Here is a 20,276-nt window from a genome sequence, read left to right on the forward strand (position 1 = left end):
TTCCTGCTGCAATTTGAGGATAAGAGATACATGGGACCTCACTGATGACACATAAAGGACAAAAATCAGGGGAAGATGTTGCAGGCATGACATTCTCTGTCTTACACTTTATCACAAACAGTATGTGCAGGATCAGCCATACACACAGGCATTTCAAATCCCCAGGGCTCAAGTGCATAGTCATGCTCTGAAGATAGTAAATCCAGTTTCTTTACCCACATTGAATTCCCATTCCCTCCATCTACCCAGGAAGGCCCAAAAGCAGACCAAGAAATGAGTGCAATACGCTCATGTTCAAGTGGTACACAGAAGTTACATTATCTCTGTTTTAGATAGAACAAATTAGCATGCAAACACAGTAGAGAAGAATGTATATATAGAAAATAGGATTTACTTTAAGGCACTCCCTTTACGGGGGCATCAAATGCCAGCTACTCTAAATCCTGGGAAAAATACTATCTAATGAGAAGACATAGCTTCTGACATGAAGCTGGGGAGGTAAGGTTTGGGTAATGAGTTTCTTCCTTCTCCCCCCCCCTCCCCCCCGCCTTTTTTTTTTTCTTTCTTTTTTCCCTTCGTTTTTTTTAAATAGAAGCTCACAAATGGCTTTAGATCCTGCTAAATGAATGTAGGCTGCACGAGCTCTGAATGGATATAAAAGAGACGGATCACTACATTTTTAGTCAGTATTTGTAGGCGTTTTACAGAGGTAGCATTAAGTGCACATTTCTCCCATTATCACATGCTTTAATTTTTTCTCTAATTATCAATTTTCAGTCACGTATTTCAAAACTCTCAGAGTATTACACGTCTGATTTAACCATCTGAACGCAATACATTTTAAATTAACAATGATCAGTTTGCCTTAAGGCTTAATATAAACTCAGGAACCATATCTCAGCCAGTTTGACTCCTGAGTGATAACAAAATGAGCAATCCATGTGCTTCTGAATGTATCTTTTTCTGTGAACTACTACTTCTTCATTCTAATAATACTGGCAAGATCCGCATCTGGTATCAAGGCAACTGCTCTGATGAAACTCACTCACTCTTAATGAAAATAATGACTTGCGACAGTGTTACTTTCAATTGATCTACTTATATCTTGTCCGTCTCGAGGACCTTCCTGCCCACTTTGCCTAAGAGCCAAGATTAACCTGTGCTATTTGTAATAACTTCAGTAACATAGCAGGTATACTTCTCGGCCATATGAAATGAAGTCTCTCTTCTTGGTACTCAGTTGAGACTGAAATGCGTGGCCTTGCAGAGGTGATAGCTTGAATGGCTCCTGTGACCCTGAGAACTGATACATTCCAGCTTCTTAACACTTGAGCTGAAGATTACTGTATTACCGGTTAGCATTAAAGGTGACTTTTGGAAGACATCCATCAGGGCACTATCAGAGTAGGAATCCACATGGAACTGCATGAATTTTTACTGTCCGAGTTTATATGGGATTTGTTCAGATAAAGGAAAAGACTGTTGTGTAGATACATAAAACCCTAAGGTGTTTCAGTCTGCTTTAAGTAGAAAATTCTCTTATTGAAGAACAAAAATGTCCTTAATCTTCCACAACACATTAAAATCAAAACTATTCACAATGATAGAAAGGAGTTTTCAATTCAGCACTCCATGTTTCAGACACGTCCAAATCAAGTGCTTAAAACTAGTTTTCATTCTATTTTTCTGAATGGTGTCGACAACTCATTTCACAACATGGAACAATTACCAGCCATTACTTTACTATGTTTTGCAAAACATGTCAATGATGGTATGGTGGCAAGAACTTGACTTTTATTTCTCTTAGGCAGTATTTAGCAGATTAGGCACAGATGCACAGTGACTGTTTAGAGATTAAGTAACAACGTTACATTCTATTATTTTTCTTCATGGTTCTAAACGAAAAGTAATGTAGCAAAAAATACATTAAGAAATACTGCAACACATTAGACTTACAGTCCCTTTGCCAAGGGTCTCACAGTGGCCTAAGCATATGGAGCAAAAAATGAGCCACCCTTCCACAGATATGCCCTCCTGGTTTGTGACATGCTGTGATGTATACATTTCCTGAGCTAGAGACTGCTTCATCCATCAAATCTTGACTGCTGTTGATTTAAAGGAGACTTTGGTGTCTAATGATAGATTTCTTCTTATTTATTTGGCGAATAAGATGACAAAAATGTCCCTATACTAAAAAGCCAGCAGACACAACAGATTGTCACAGTACATGCAGACATTTCCTTCACCCAGTAGCACATTGGGCTTTGAGCAGGACGGAAGATTGCTCCTCTGATGCATAGATACAGATGCAATAAGTTTGTGAGAAAATCTTTGGTGTGAAGAATTCAAGAGACATGAATATAAAATTGTCTCTGTAAGAAGCAGTCGCCCCAATAAAATGCTTCTGACTTTCAGAGCTGGTCTCACAGGTGCAATATTTGCTTATGTATTATTAAAAAAAAAAAAAAAAAAGGAAGGGAAAAAAAAGAGGAGCACCTGAACAATGTAACAGCAGCCTTTGATTTCCAAACATTAGATTTCCATATTCGATCATCTTCACTTTCGAGTGAAGAAGACACAGTATGAAGACGCCAAAAAGAGGCTAGGTAGGAGGAAAGAGTGCTAAGAATACCCTCCATTTTAAAATAACAATAAACTGAAAAATCATGCACAAAGTTTAGTTTTGCAGTGCCTTCTCAAAAAAGCAGAAGAAATAATTTATGAAAGCCTATAACTGTCTCTCTCGAAGTGCACACCAGGCATCCCATGTACGTAAGTGCCCAAGTTACGTATACACATGCCAAAATAAATAAGTCTGTGTCTGGACTGTTTGTAACAGTGAACCTATCTGTGTTTCCATCTTTTTCAGGTTTCAGTACTCCTACTGACAAAAAAACAACATGCAAACAACTTTGAAACATTGTACTGAAAAAAGATTTTGGTAATAGTACTTTTAAGAGAAAAACTGGCATGAATAATTACACTGTGTGTGGACTCTGAGCCTTAACCAAATTCCACAGTAACTAGAAATTTCAGATAAATATTTATTCAGGTCACATTAATACCTGAAGTATGTGTCTGAGCAAATGGATAATTACATATCCATTTTTTGGGAGGCCGTGATAGGGATGAGAGTCATACAAATGAATCTGCTTTGTACTTTTGTTTACTTAGTTACACATATACATGTGAACACTATTGGGTCAGACTCAGCCCTGTTACTGAAAATGTGTCCCTTGAGATCACAGCTTAGTATAAATCGTGAAACTACTATCTTTTTCAACATTTTTTTCTTTTTAAAATGAAAATTCATTCTTCAAATCACATTTTAAAAACACACAAACTGTTAATATATTTAGCTTTCATATTTACTATAGTTTAACATGCAAATTCCTTATGCTTGCCCTTATGCATTCTGACATAGACATTATCTTGAACAATACACAACTAATTCTTATTCCAGGCATAAACCAAATATGGAATAACAGAAACACAGAAATTAAACAAAAAGTTCATTTTTTAAACATTCAGTATAGTTCCCTGAAAACAGAGATTTTTGTTCTTCGGTACATTTTTCTCATAGTTTTAGAAGTTTCAAATGACAAGTTTCCTATGACCTTCTGTGAGGGACTGTCTATATCTATAAAACTCCCCCCACAAAGAAGTCTCTAGATTAACCTCTATCACATAATGATGTAAGGCAGCCTGCATCTCATCATGCCAAAAAGATCTATTCCATTAAGCTGTCAGCACCAATTTGACTGGCAACTTCAAAGGTAAATATCTTTCCATCATAACAAGTATTTAACCATGGTGAACATTATTTTTCAAATTATTCTGAGGAGAAAAGTAAAACCTCTGGGGTAGCATCTACTGTAGCTCTCACAATTGCCACCCTCATTAAATTTGCATGAAGTAACTAAAAAATGTGTGCAGCGTTTAAACATTAAGTTAATATTTCATTTCTTTCATGGTGAATGATTCACTTACAAGAAGAAAGGAACCATACTAACCTAGCCCCTTGTTTCACCTCGATAATAACTAACAGCAAAACTGTCAAATCCTCACAAAGTAGCAGAATGACTGTAAGATGTCTTTTTTTTTACCTTCTTTTTTTTTTTTTTGGTATAGCACAAAACACTTATTTAGAAAGAAGCGGCAGAGGCTTACCTTGGCTGAGTGCTCCATGGTGACAACCACTTTGGTCTGTGCACTGGATACCAGGTCCATGGCACCCCCCATTCCTTTCACCATCTTACCCTAGAATTAAATTTTTCATGGAAATGTAACATTTTTACTATTTAAAGAAAATAAAGATAGATAGAATCTATTGGCTGCAATGACAGCAAGAGATATTCACCTTTTCCTGCATAGAAAGCCCACCTACTTCATCACTACTGTATTCAAACACTACCAGAGCTTCACCAGAGCAAAAACAGCTGTCTCATTCTAGGCTCTATATGATGCAAACCAGGAGATGGGGAAGTAGAATAAGGATCCACTGCCATGGCTGGTGCCATGGGTGTAACTTAAATCTGAATAGTGCCATTGGCTTAATGGAAGCCCTGGCACTGAGGAGTGATGAATTTAGTTCCAATGGTTCTGACATTAGAAAAGCAAAGTTCATTCTCCTGTTGATAGAAATGTCATTACTTCCTCAAAATATATTTTTGCTTATGAAATGTAGCAACAACAACATCTGAGCACTCTCCACCCGCCAGTTTAGAAAGCCATGGCTCGTATCACTGTATCAGCAAAACCCGCTTTTTGTTCTATTCCAGATGTCTCTGGATGTCATTTCAGAACATGGGCAAATAAATGAATGTGGATCAGTATTCACTTCTGTTTGTCCCTTGAACCAAGCAATGCTCTCTGCCTCTGTAACTCATTCCTCTCAAAGACTGACACAATTGCACCTGTTATCACAGGAGCTGTATTATGGCTTGGTGTTCAGCTACCTCTATTTTTACTTTCTGTAATGCTACAGCATTCAACCCCTGCCTGCTTCCACCACCTTAAACTGAACACATCTGATCTTGGAAGGTAAGAGGTCAAGACTTGGCACACTTCTGATGGGAAATGACCATATGTACTAAGTTCTATCAGTATAAGCAAAGCAGTCATTTTTGGACAACAAACACCACACCCCAAAAAACAAACCAGGCAACAACCTCATATGCCACTCCAGAGTTGCTGAGGAGGGCAGAAGGGGGAGTGGAACATGAAGGCACCTGCGTGATACGGGAGGTTGTAGGAAACACAAAGCAAGGAATGTTACAGATTAAAATAAATTAATTTCTGTCTCAAGTGTTTTGTATTTGCTCTCTTTTGACTGGTTATTATCTGTAATTAAAAGAAAATATGGACAGTAATAAAATGTATGCTGCTTTAGATATAAAACTTAAAAGTATATGGTTAAGTGACTCGAAAACTTCCCAGTATAGAGCTTTTTTCTCATGCCTCCTTTTATTGGCTATGTGATTCAGTACCTCACTAGTTTCAGTACCTATGGTCCATGATATAAAACATATGGAAGAGACTTGTCTCGTCAAGCTACCAGGCCAGCAATTTACTGGTCTCTTGATCATTATGGTCTCTTGATCATAATGAAGGGAGTATACACACGCACCCCCCCAAAAATAATATTTTCTTACTGTTTGCACAGTGAAGAATAAATAACATCTTCCTATATCTATAAACAACCCCTTTGGAATTTCTCAGGTCAGATTAATATTTAATATTAATCACATTAATTAACATTGCTACTAAATACTTCTTTGCAAACACAAACCTGAAAGGGATGAGAAGATTTATTTCTGTCCTTAACTTCCTGGCACTGCTCAGATCATTCTCCATCCTACCTGGACACACAGAGCTCTTACCGAGACTGCAGCGACCTCTCACCTGCCTGCCAGAGGCTCACTGACAAGGTAACGCAGAGTAGCTGAAGACGATGGATGATCTCCCCAGTAACTCAAAATATATTTGCATTGAGGATTATGCTATCAATACACCTGTCCTGACAATACCATTAGTTCATTTTCCAGGCCTTTTGGTTCTATTAACTAGTACAGACCTACAGCAACTAGGAAGTATCTGAAGAAGTAAGCACCAACGAAGGACAGTGACAAATCTACTGCTGAAGAAGCTGTCATACAGGACTGAAAGAAGAGACTTCATCCCTTTGTGTACGCAGGATCGGGAAAATGCAAGTTAAGTTGAAGAGAAGGACTTAGGACTTTTAAATTGCTACATCTCCTCCTCTTTAGGCAAACATACTCATCACTGTAGGGTGCCTGGTAAAGCAAATCAATTAAGCATTAACTCCAACTAGCCAAGTAATTACATGCTTTCATTTTGAGGAATATCCAAAGCATAAGAGCCCTACATCGCTCTCAGTGCATCTACCAAACTCCCACAACTTGCACTTCCCCCCAGACCATACTGGCATAGGGGACAGCTGCATCGTAAATTTGAATTAAAATGCTCGAGACTAAAATGTGATTCCCAAAAGACATTTTGTTCCTTTTTGCCTAGGATAAGCATGCAAACCAAAACAGTTCTGAGATTTATAAACACTGCACATTTACAAGCAACAAGCAATTTCTGTTTCTTTTAAATTTTAATAGCATATTTAATTGCATCTGACATAAGTCAGACTGTTTTATTTTAATATTTTGCATGTAATATGCAGTCTGTCATAAAAATAAACATTTTCTCCTCCTGAAGACTGCTTGCAACAGCCACCTCTGCTGTGAAACCTCTGAAAAAAAACTAAATTGGGTTTATAGTGCTGGATACTAGCTGAAGTGGGAACTCTACATTTCATTTCAACAAAATGTTAATTTTTATTTATTTTTTATTGAACAGGGTGAATTGCAGACAGTAAAACTCTTCACTCTTGGTTACGTGATAAGGCATTTAAGTGTGATGTAATAACCTATACAAAGCACAACTGTTTTAAACAATTCATAAAAAAAAGAAGTTATTTCAAATAAGGAACAGCTGAAGTACATTTGCAGGTTTCCTGCTCCTTCTTACTATGCTGGGAAAGTCCAGTTTGCATGTCCCACCCTGCCACATTCATTTATTTGACATGATTTTTGTTAGCTCCCCATTGGTACTGCTAGCTTCAGGAACTACAAGGAAAGACTTAGTTCGGTGGTAGAGCACTGGTAATCTGAAGCACTGTTATAAAGCCCACTTCATGAGCAAGAGCATGAAATGAGAAGAAAAGTTTTTTGAATTAGCCATGCACTTCCTGGGAGGCCCAATGTTAGCAATATTTATACAGGGGGTTAGGTAGAGGACAGGACAGAAACAAGCTGGCAGTTTCCTTGTAGCTTCTCAGTTACCATAAAAGGTCCATATTGCAGGGAGGAATTCTGCTTTTCCCATTATGCTTCATCAGCAGTTCTTGCTAAGTCTCAGTCCAAATAATCTTGGGATGCAAGAGGTGACAACTGACGGACCTGATGGATTTTTTTTTTTTTTTAAGATATTCAGCTCTTCTGCTTCTTTGCAGCCATAAAACAACCAAAAAAAATAGTGGAATTTCTTATAATGCCTACTTATTGCAAAATAAATTATTTTGTTATTGTTGTGATGGGGCATCTTTAAGAAAATATGAAAGAAGGGTACATATTTTCTCATGTGATGTCTTCATATCTGAACATCATTTGAGTGGCCAAAATACAACATTAAAGAGCCTGAGAAAGTAATTTAGCCTGATACTAATTCCTAAACAGAAACCTTTCTATTGGTTTGGTCACTTGTGGCATCCAAGACAATCTGTGGCATTCCAGCAGAAGCTTGTGAGTACTCCAAGGTGGGCAAAAGAGTCAAGATATTTTTCAAGAGAATATGAAATTTTTCCACAGTGGTATTGCAGGCTAGAAAGATGCTATAGGAAGCAGGAAACAATTTATAAGAAAATCCAAACAGACTAAAAAGAGGCGGCTGAGAGAAAAGACGAAAACTCAGGAGCCTTCAAACACTGTTAAGGTCTTGAATGCATGCTGGTGTCTTACACTTCTCCTCTACATTCCCAGGGGGAAGGACTTTTCTTCCATAACTGAATTTTATAGCTACTCCTTACATCATAGGATAAAATGCATCTGAACTGATCTAGTGATGTTAAAAGAACATAATCTTTTGAGACAAACACACATCACATCAACAGTACAGCAAAGCAGATGCTAATGATGTGTTCAAGAAACTGTGAAAACTTATCAGTGGTAAATGCAGAGTTTGAAGGATTAGAATACAGATGGAAATAAAACCTTGAATAATTCCATTTAAAAATTAATCTCAAAGGATAGCCAAGGTGAAAACGTATACTCGTTTGAAAAGGAACTGAGCTACTTCCCTGTTAAAGAGTCCTTGCCCATGTTGCCAACTACCCTAATACTGTATTAAAAAAAATAGCATTTAGTCTGAAATTTCTCTTTCCTTCCGTTAAATAAAGAATACATATGCCTCACACTATGCTCAAAGTTAGAAAAACTATTTCAAAAACTCTTACAGAAGATAATGAATGCTTCTAGTTTAAACTACAGTCCTCATGCAGGCTTCCCATTCAATCTGAATTTTCAGGCATCCCTCGGAAGACCTTGAACAAGCTACCTAGGATGAGACAGTAAAGGTTTTAAGAATGTCAGTATGGTCTCTGACAGCCACAGACACAGACTAGGTGGCAGGTACAGAATCCAATGCCACTCTTGGCTTCCTTATGAAAGCAAATAATTATATCGTGCCAGGGATAGCTACTAAAATTCAGAGCAACTGGAACAGTATGAACTCCACAGAGAAAGGCAGAACTGTAGGTAATGCAGTGGATACAAGATACTTCATCACCACAATTGGTGGTACTAATGCTACAGTCAAAAGGATGAACTTAGGACCCCTTCAAAGTTTTCTGCTCTGCCCTTCTCTCCAGTGGTATGTCTGCACTACTAACATAACATTAGTCACACAGGTCTCCCTCTCCGTATAGGCACTGTGTGTCTTCAGCTTCATATGACACACACAGCACCAGTAAGGAGGTCATCAGAGCCACATATAACTATTTAACAAAAATATCACCAATTGTTGTGGAGTTAGATGTGGTTGGTTTCGTGTTTTTTTTTGTTGGGGGGGTGCATATTAGCACAGACCTTAGCTTCGTACAAAAAAAGATACGAATCGGAAGGTAATATTAAAACAACACATACACATAAATCTACTCTAACTGCATAAAAATGTAGATGACAATACTTCGCCCATTGCTAACAGTCCTGTCCAGTGTTTAAAGGAAAGGTGCATTTATAGTGGATTCTAAAATGAAAGTCACAGTTCTTCCAGATTTCACTTTCCGTTTCTTCAGTGAAAATGCTTGGATGAAGACTGTATCAAAAAAGATGGATAAAGCTGAAGATTAAGTGTTCTGAAATATACTTCCTTGTCCTATTTTCCACTGATTTTAAGTCCTTATACAGCACAATTACAGAATTATTGTAATTATACTGTCAACTATGATAGCTAGATTAGATTTTACTCTGAGAAAATGACTGAATAAACATTACCAAGAAACACTGGGAAATCATTAATGGGATTTTTCAATCGGTAGAGTTGATAATGCAACAACACAACAAAGAGTTAATACTGGCTGAATGCAACAAAGCTGAGCACACTCCACATGCACAACAGAGTGAAGATATTTTTTAAAGCATGTCCAAAATAAAGATTTAGTTGTATGGCTTAGCCATACAGAAAATGACCTGATTTTCAAGAGTGCTAACCAGATATCTCCTAACACACACATAAGGAAAGGCAAAACTAAAAAGTAAGTATAATTTTTGAAAGAATAGAACATAAGTTCTTGAGTGACTGATACTTCTTGGCAAAATTTATTAATAACGTTTCCTTAAAATGCAGTATACACAAATATATGCACTAACTATATTTATATTTTTACTTTGCATAACTAGAAAATTAAGACAGCATAAATATGTGCAAAGAAAGTTGGTCAAATTTTATTCCTTTATTCTCCCATAAAACTAACTTGAAATAACCATTGGCAACAGATTCGAATTACTCAGTGAAATTCAAATGAATACACTGAGAAACTGCATCTCAGGAGCAACTCAAAACAGTCTGTGACATGCTTCATTGAAATGGATTTGCTTTACAGTGATGAATGTTATTTCAGTGTAATGGGACAGTTAAGCCTTCCATTTACCTTTGCATACCGTTTCTAAAACACACAGCATAGCATGCAACAATTAAATATTACTGCCAACATAATACTAGTCTCACTTGAAAGTGATGGTTCCATACCGTAGTCACAATTGTTATCACTAACCCACAGATCAGGAGTCTTTTGACATATGCTTGTATTTTTGAGACAGGCAGAATTTCTTCAGCTGCTCTCACTATACAGATGCCTAATGCACAGCTACCACTTCCCACATTGAAAATTTAAGACAGTATGAATAAAATACCAACAGTGAGCTCCTACATTCCTTCCATGCAGTCTGAAGAGAAATAAACACAAACAAAATTGATGGAAAAAGCCCTCAAAAAGGTGGAAGAAGTAGAGCTAACACAATACGCTCCCTTTCTCCTTTGAGGCTCCAGGACTCTTCCAATGGTGGTAATTATATGCTGCAAGGGCTCTGCAGGGCTTCCAAGCACGTATTTGTTGGGAGAGAAGCAGTAAGCTGATGAACTACTGTAGGCTTCATTCCAAGGCACGTGTCCACAAAAACCTAATATCTCTTCATATTAAAATAATATCCCATTGAAATGTAGATTTCCAAGGAGACTCTAGGTAACTGCAGGTCCTGTCCTTCTCTTTTGTTCAGTTACTGCTGTATAAGCCCTACTCAGTCACATCCCAGATATCAGACAACTTCACATTACTACTAAGAGAAACCCAGTCATTGAAGGTAATTAACCTGCATATTTTTTATTCATACAGAATTTAGCTAATTTGTAGTGCTCAATTCATTTTACGATTAATAGTTAAAATATGTTTCTCAAAATTTCTTGCAATGCTGTACAACTTGAAACAAAACACTGACAGTTTGATGCACTCAGTGCAATACAAATACTAGAAGAAGAGAGTTACTAGACGGTGTGTTTGGATTCAAAGTGCAAATAAGTCTTGTGCAAAGACACTCCTATTCAAGCAAAGTGGCAAATAGCCTGCAACAGGGCTCCCTGGAGAAGACCTACAGTGCTCTCAGGCATTCAGGGATATGTGTCCTTTCTCCCATCAGTAAAAATGATAATTTCAAGTCAGAAAAGCCCTTGCTGTGGAGCCCTCTGCTCTCAGGTTTGGCACTACAAATAATAATTAAAAACAAAAACAAAATCAAAAAACCCTCCTACAGCCACATACTCAGCTGGCCTCTGCCAGTTTACTTTCATTTTTAAAATGTCTCTACCAACGAACATGCAGTTCACCTCATGGGCAAAGTGTCCAAAACTGTGCAAAAGATGTACTTTAAAGCTCTGTAGAAAAACTACCAATAATGTATAAAATTATATTCCTAACGCCTTAGGTTATACTGACCTCTACAGATGGTAAATTAAAAGATTTACTACTATATTTGAATTGGGTTTCCTCATGTCTTCCTTTAAGATAATCTTTGATAAAGCTTAGAGTTTTTTTATCATTATCTTTCAATTTATTTCATTATTAATGCTTTAATCCTTTAGGTTTGGCTACTCCAGTCAGAGCATTAAAAATTATGGCTGCTGCTTCTAAAACTCAAGGATTATTTATTTTTTCCAAGAATGATTCAGATTTATGTATCTGAACTCCATCACCCTGCACAAATTACATCACTCTCTTCTGCAGCCCCCCTAACTGCATTACCTTAGCTATCAAAACATGAATTTTATATTTCAGCTGAACAATATACAAAGCTAGAGTTAATTTTCTTGCTCAAAATTGTATTTGGTTTATACTGTTCGTAGGGAATAGAGAAGTTAAATACTATCAGTCCTGGTACCATCCCTGAGGCTGCTGCTTGTTATCTGAACTGCGGGCCACTAGGCTTTGAGCCTGGTGGTTTAGGAAATTGCCAGCTTCCTTGGCACCTTTGGATGTATCCTGTCTGCCCTCATGGATTTACATATATCCAGTTTACATAATCAGGCCTCCTCCTCTTCTACGGTGGGTACTACCCACCCTCCCGCAAATTCTACCACTAACCATAGAGACCATGCCACTAAAGTCTAAGGCAAAGATGTTGAGTAACTCAGTCTTCATCCAGAAGCATAGAATCATGGATTCATTTAGGTTGGAAAAGGCCTTTAAGGGAGGAAGATAAAAAGCCATTAAGTAGTAGCGTTTAATGGAATAAAACTACCAATAAATGCCAGTGTTTAGGAAGTAACTTCTGCCTAAGCAAACAGCATTGTTTACTGCATGTGCTTAGAATATTCTCACCCTCTTCTTCCTTTACTCAGGGGATTTTGCCCTCCATTAGAAATTAGCACATAAGAGCGAAGAAAGGGCTGTAATTATTGCAATAAGCCTTCCTTAGCTCAGTTCCTAATAATAAGTGCAAGTAAATACACACATGCACACACTAGGGCTCAAGTGTTATCAAGCTCTTACAGGACAGAAAGGATAACTTCATGATGGTACTTATTCAAAACACAAAATTTAGAGTTATTACTTGCCTCTGAAATTATGGTGAATACCATCAATCAAAGAACCCAAAAGCTATAGCGTATAAGAAATAGTTAAACCAAACCTAAACACAAAGCTAAGTGAAAAATGTTACAATAAAATACAGCTTAAAGTTTCCTTACATGATGAGTTTTCAACAAAGTCCATCTTTGTATCACCCCACACAAATCTTGTGACTAAGAAAAGATGCATCTTGCTCATAATTCAACTTAACTGACAATAACATACCATCTTATTTACAGGAAAAGCAGGAAGATCTGAATGCCTATGTGCTGGTTAATCCCATTTAAAAAATCTGTACTGTAGAATAGCAATAACACATCTGTAAAGCAGATTAAGTATCACCTGACCAACGGATCTCAAAACAAAGTAAGCAAAGGGAAATGACTGCTGATTGGAACGGCTCCTGGCTAGATTTACGGAGTGCCATCAGGCATAGTTACTGACAAGTAAATACAAATTCACTGCAAAAGAAATTTGGAGACAGCCAAACGTTAGTAAGAGTGGCAAATGAGAACAGTAAAAAGTCACAGGGCCCCATGTGGTGTATGCTAGTAAAAAGGTATACCTTAAAGGTAACAAAAAGACAAAAGCTACCCAAAGTTGTATCTTATACTTTCCTGTTTTGAAAACATACCTGTTATTCATAAATTTGGGCTGAAGAGAATGGAGAAGCATCTTCACAAGCAAAATAAGCAATTCCAGCTATGGAAAATAATGCCCTTCATATGGACGCAAACCTAAAATCTTCTAGAGAACATAAAGCACTGAAGGAAGGAATATGTAAGTCTGCACAATTTTGAGAAAAACTTAGAATACAATTTAACTTTCAATGCTTCAAGAAATATGTTTGTAAATGAATCTGTTTTATTAATGCAAAATGCTGGCTTCATCTTTTGACAGTTCAGATCTTGAAAGACAAGTCACAAAAACTGTCAATGAAAGAATTTCAACATCATGATCAGAAAAATGAGTTTAACTTCTATGGCAAAACGTATTCTGAAAGAAAGTAAAAAGTGCACAGAGCTACTGGAAAAGTGAATATTACTTAGTCCCTGAAAGCACTGTGTGGTATTTTAAGTATTATTTGTGCCTGCAGTGTCTGTGAATGCTGTGCTTTTGTTCAATCTATGACAAAAGCTAAAGTTGAGTTTTTAGAAGCAGTTTAGACTGTTAAGTGTTTTGCTTCAATAGATTTAACTAGCAAATTGAAAATAACACAAAAATAATTCTGATAGTCTCCAGTTGTGACATAGCTTTGGAAACTGGTGCTAACAGGAATCAAACAAGCTCTGGACAGTCAGCTAAATATATCGGGAAAATACCTGTGGAAAATACCTTAATTTTGAAGTTTATCTAAATACAGCAAAAGTTGAATTTTCACCTCTTTCTCTAAAGTTAACTGTATACGTACCCTGAGCAAAAATTTAATTTTTGATTCAATACTTAAACAACATCAAAACATACTTTTTTGTATGAAAAGTAAAGACATGTAGTTTATGAAGTTTAGAAAATGCTTTTTAAGCATGACTAATTTTATCAAACACAGAAAAGACAGAACTACGAAAAACAACAAAAGTTGGCACGAGAAAATGGCAATACGTGTTGATTTTAACTGGAAGCTTTAATTTAAAAAGTAAAAGTCCTGCAACTATTTACAAATACGATAATGAGTAACAACCCCAAACACTGCTTGCTGAAAAGCTCTGGAACGTAGTAGGAAAGTCCTAGGAAAAGCCAGTGGGAGTGGACATCAAAACAAAAATAAAACTGGAAATATAGCACAGTGGGCTTTTTTAAAAAGAAAACAAAAACAAAACAAAAAACAACAAAAAAACTAAAAAAAAAAAACAAACTAAAAAAACCCACCCCAAGTAAAATGAAACCAAGCAAGAAAACAAGTGGTGAATTGCTCCGGCTCATGACATTGCTTTTCAAAAATGAACACTCTAGTCAATAGCTTTTAGATTCAGCACAGATGCAACTGCATGAAATTTTATATCCTGTGATACCAATATGGTCAGTTGAAATTACTGGGATTTTTTTGGCATTAAAATCTATCCACTGATGATACAGGAGTGCCTTTTTTCACACATTTCAGCTTCGCGAGCTATCACTAGAAGTACATTTTTACTGCTTTAGTAGGAATACTTTAGAGCAGGAATCTTTATTTATTACTTGTTCACTCAGGTATTTTGAAGAATACTTCTATTGCTGCTTTAGTTTACAAAAGCAATGAAAAAGCAAAGCAATTCTCCCTACCTAACATTCAACCCACCCCCTTCTGCTTTCTAATAGGCCTTTCAGAAACAGCTTGAGTAAACAGAAGGCTTTACCAGGTGCAGGAACATTTAACACTGCTTTTGCAGAACCAATGGATTGTCAAAGAAGAAAATCTCAGGAGTTAAGTAATCTTGAGTATAAAGGATAGTCTAGGGACACGTTTATATAATGACTTTCATTTTGCAAAAGTATAAGAGAATGTCAGTCTAAGGCAACCCAGCTAAACAAAACCTAGAATTTATCTGTCAATTGAAATAAAAAGATGTATAGATTAAAATCATCTTGAACTGTGCCTATAAGAAAATCTCTAAATACTACTTACAAAAGAAATTCAGTTTATACTATAACAACTTACCTTTAATATTTTTTCTAGCCTATCTTCAAAATTTTGACAAAGAATGTAACAATTCAGAACCATTTTTAAAAACCACTATGCAAGCAAGTAATTTCTACTTGTCTATGGCATCACAGCCACCACAAGTTAACGTGAAGGAAGTGCTTTCACAAAACCAGAGCTACCTCATCCAGTAAAAGAAAAGAGTAGTTCTTAGACTGACGTGAAGGCAAAAATATCCCACTCAGTTTCTCAGTAACATATACCTGCAGTACTGGACTGACAGCATAGATCACTTACATCTATTTACATCAATCATCTGAAAAAAAATACAGTTCACTAAAAGTAAATTTTTTTTAAAGTTAGCTATTCAAAACATACAATTACAGTTTGGGTGACTTTAAGATACAGAGCCATGGATAAATCAGGTGAAGTCCAATTTTAGCTACCTGAGGTTTCAACTCCTTGAAAACTTACACTACCATACTTTTGGCTTGGCTCCAACAGCAAACCTAGGGTTAAAAATGTAATTTGACTTATCCCTTATATTTCAAAGTATGTGTGGATTCCTCCGTAGAGGCTGGTTTCATTGTTTTGGATTCTAGTGACAAGTTCCTGTAACTCAAGACAAAAAAAGTAATTGGAATTGGACAATGCAAAGCTGACCGGTATTACCTTAACGCACATCATACTCGGACTCCTACAGTATATCGGGCCATCAGATTATGTTTAAAACATGGATTTCTATCAAAAGACATAAAACTGCAATAGAAGAGCACACACAGGATCCCAGAATGATGCACTAACAGCAGCATTAATTTTCAGACCCCATTTGTCATAATATTAATTGGATGACACTGTAGAAAAGTCTTGAAAATCTAGCACTTGTACCAGTGGGGTCTGAAAAGATCTTGCCAGCACTAGTCCGTCTGTTTTCAGTTGTGTGACCATAAAACCAGGTTGTGCTGTGAGAACACCTAAGACTGTTTTCTTATGGATTTCTCTCCTTTGTGCCATATTCCTAACCTAGCCATAACCCCTTCACATCCCCTACAATCGCTCACACAGACACCTGGAATAGCCCTTCAGATAAGCCTTTCTCCCATGTTGGCCTGTACAGACCCTGCCTTTGTCCCCTCTCGCAAAAAGCAGCTTATGCTGCAGCCATCACTCCACAACTTGTGCACACACAGGCTTGCTGGAGAAGTCACACTAACTAACACTAACACACTAAATAACTAGTTAGTTGAGCCTAACTAGGGCTCAACTAACACTTCTCCAAGAGACAGGACGTTAATTTGGGGTTTTTTCCTCCTCTACCCAGCTTTCAGTTTTCAAAGACTTTCCTGAGACTGTTAGCACTGCTCAGACAGATAGAAATATGCTTTATTGCCTTAAACCAGGCTAAAAAGGAAATTTGTTTCTAGACATCTCTGATCCAAACCGTATCACAAAGTACCCTATTGAAAGCCATCGAAAATATCAGACGTGTAAACCATGTGAAAGATACGTATGTTGTTTAATGTTAACACATAAACTGTGTTCAAAGAATGGCTTCATGTCACCAGCTGCTTAAATACTACTGGGATTAGCTTATATTTCTATGGTTGAAACCTGTAAGACTATTTGGGTAAATACAATAGTATTGCTTCCTTCTACATGTATCCAAAATGGCAATGCTGTGATCCTTTGAGAGGAACACTGACAAAAAGAATGCAGACTTTTTTTTAATAATTTTATGATGAGCTACATGCTATTTTACACCTTCCTTCAAGTTCTTGCTCCAGGTACAACTATACAAGAGTTGTCACTCTCAAGAAAAAGCATCAGTCCTCAGCAAAAAATCATGACATTTGAAAGGTATAGACCCAAGAGGAAGGAAAAAGGCTTACATAAATCATGTTTAGCTTTTCACAATGCTTAGCACAAACATAATTTTAGAGGGCTGACTCCTGATAATTGATTGCTTGGTGCCAGCAGTATGCAAGAAAACCTGTTAACCTTAAAGCTGCACATATCCTCTATTTTAATGCTTTGAGCTTCACAACCCCCATTCTGCTCTAGCCCTTTTCTCCTTTGCCTGACCCTCAGCTACATTTAAATTATCCTAAATATAGTGCACTGACAGTAGTACAAACACCTACTTACAGGAATCATCCAGTTGGCCAGGTCACCATACTTAGACACCTGCATAGCTCCAAGCATCGTCAAATCAACGTGGCCTCTGGCAACAGAAAGTGTGCAATTAGCATATCATGTTCAAGTAACAGCACACAAATCTTAACAAGCTTTTGTTCACATTCTCATTACATCAATATAAAAACGGTGGCATACCACAGAGCTAGCAACCATTTTGTCACACATGTAGTTGGGTTTTTTTTCCCCTCTAGATGTATCACTGATGCAAATTTTTCTGTCTGCCTACTGAGCCTCAAAATGTTATTAGTTCTGTCTGGTTTTGGTTAATTGCATGCACAGTCAATCAGCTCTGAACTCATACTTTTAAGTGCACTCCTTCACATATTTGCATGCACTCATTATCTTTTCAGAGCCATTAGGATTTAGTGTTTGTTTGCATCCAACCTCCTTCCCAAAAAACAAACAAAAAACAGGTGCAGACAGTGAATTTCCATTAGGGAGGTGGAATAAGGATCACAATTGCAAGCTGAGCAAAGAGAATATACAGAGTGCAAGTACAGATTAGATACTTGGAAATGTCCAAAAAGTAGCTGTGAAAACACAGTTATAAATGTGTTCATGTATGGCCAGGTGGTGGTAGACACGAACATCACTACGGTATCTATTAGTTACAGTGTTTTTCTGCTTCCAATAGCTAGACCTAATCCTCTGTAAACCATCACTGATTAAGTCCATGATCATTTTACAGGTTGTTAAATGCTAACCACATTTCAAAGAATTACTAATGAGTTCAGTCACTGACTCAGTTTATTCTTTTCATGTTTCAGAAGACCAGGGTTTGTGTTGTTACGTACCCTCTTATCATTGCAAATGATTCATCACTAGAGAAATAGGAAGAACCTGGAAGAACCGTGACTGTCTCCTTACCTGTAAAAGAAATAAGCTATCGTATGTATGTATTTTGTCTCCCTGACAAATGAAGTCACAGCTATTAACCAAGAAATAAAGTTGTTTTTATCAAATTCCTTTGGATTCTGTACAATTATGGACCTGATTACACTTACTATGTCACATGTAAACCTAATCAATCATAATGAATTGTGAAGCAGTCTGTTACGGTTTTTAATGATAGGATTGCCACCAGCAATGACCACCAGCTTTGACCACCAGAGGCTAAGAAATATCTGTGTACTTCAGCTTCCTGCTCTCTCCACAGAAAAAGTGAGAGATAATTCTCTTTTGAAACAGAGAAAGAGCATCTTCAGGAAACAAGGACGTTGCAAGGAAGAGCGAGCAGACCAGATCGAACAGTCTAGAATGACAATGATGTAGAATGCAGAAAAATAAATGACAGATCTAGACTGCTCTTGCTTTGTTAAAGTGCACAAGAAAATATGTTTCTGTGTGCTGCACTGTTCTCTGCACAGTGCTCGGGTCAAGCAATGGAGCACACGTGGAAGTGTCTTATTTTGACTCTGTTCAGAGCCCTCTCTTTCCTCTCCTGCCAGCACTTTGAATCAGTCTAAGCAACAACCATGTATACAGAGTGACTCTGGAAAGGCATATGAAACACAGACGAAGGTGAAATTATAAACCAAGCATGGGAAACCTGAGAGAAAAAAAATGACTTCAGCACCAGATGACATTGTGAAGAAAAAGTGTAAAAACAAAGGGGAAGAGGAATGAGACATCATTAAAACAGTTTCCAGAAAATAGGGAAAAAAACACAATGGGATTAACTAAGAAGATGGGAAAAGGGAAGGAAACACTGTAGGAAAGTTAAAATAGAGACCTAGGTTACCTGCTTTAATTGATTGAGTTCACTTGATGTATATTATATGCCAAGACACTGTACGGAAATTAAATTTTGACACACAAAATAGTATAGAATTAAGGTCATACAAGTAGTCTTGCAGTTACATCACAAGAATTCACCATGCTAACATCCATACCTGCTGAGACTGCCTGAATTGTCTTTCCCTACCAGGCACCCACCCAAGGTAGTGGGAGAGACAACACAGCCTGCAAGCAGCAACATGGAGTGAGAACCATGTTGGATAAAGTGGCAAGCTAAGGCAATGCTGAGAAGAAAAAGACACAGGCTGAGGGCCACAGAATAATGTAACAAGAGCACCGTATTACCCACTTCTTGAAAATGCTCTCAGGAAGTCAGTACTTGTAAATATTTCTGCTCTAAGACGGAAGTCTACCTTTCAATTACAGTGAAGATAAAATTTCATGTGAGACATTCAGAAAATGGGACAAACAAAAAAACCCTGTACATATTTCAGGGAAATACAATTACATTTGCAGATAAAAATTTGGCAAAAGCCCAAACCAGGAGTATATTTTGAAAATGCGGACTCTGGGGGCTGATACCGAACCATTTCAGTTGATGAACGCAAACAGAATTAAATCGTATTCCTTTGCCATTTTGTTTCTGTTTTCTTCAAACAGTTTTACAAATTTGGCTGGAAAGCACCTAGAATGGTCTTAATCCAACTAAGTGTCAGTGGGATTTAGCAGCTTCTGAATGTTTCAGCAATGATAACAATAACAATTTTGGTGGTAGAGCTGAGGTTCACCTATCCTGTGTCCTGTCTACTGCAGCATCAGAGGAAGATGTGAAAGTGCTTAGCACTGAATTACCAATACTACAACAATCTGATTTCCATGTTGCATCCTGACCTCTTACGTTAGCTTCATCCCTGCAAGATTATCTCTTCAAAAATATTTATCAACCATAAATAACAAATCAAGATCATCTTGACATCCACATAAAAGCACAATGATTTTTCAGAGTATTTATCAAGTTCTTGGATTATTTTTCCATCA

The 20,276-nt window shown here is 37.1% G+C and overlaps 1 protein-coding gene across 1 annotated transcript in view; it reads right to left on the reverse strand.

The window, feature by feature from the left end:
- The window catches only part of OXCT1 (3-oxoacid CoA-transferase 1), an 84,173-nt gene that overhangs the window by 13,127 nt on the left and 50,770 nt on the right, over window positions 1-20,276 (reverse strand). The window contains exons 12-14 of the mRNA XM_087759773.1: window positions 18,296-18,368; window positions 17,451-17,526; window positions 4,171-4,260 (exon numbers count right to left, since the gene is read on the reverse strand). Coding sequence (XP_087615899.1) covers window positions 4,171-4,260; window positions 17,451-17,526; window positions 18,296-18,368 — 239 coding nt within the window. The remainder of the gene's footprint in view (window positions 1-4,170; window positions 4,261-17,450; window positions 17,527-18,295; window positions 18,369-20,276) is intronic.

This window comes from Nipponia nippon, unplaced genomic scaffold (genome assembly GCF_047370975.1).
Source record: "Nipponia nippon isolate SJK-2023a ecotype South Korea unplaced genomic scaffold, ASM4737097v1 scaffold_20, whole genome shotgun sequence".
Classification (NCBI taxonomy): domain Eukaryota; kingdom Metazoa; phylum Chordata; class Aves; order Pelecaniformes; family Threskiornithidae; genus Nipponia; species Nipponia nippon.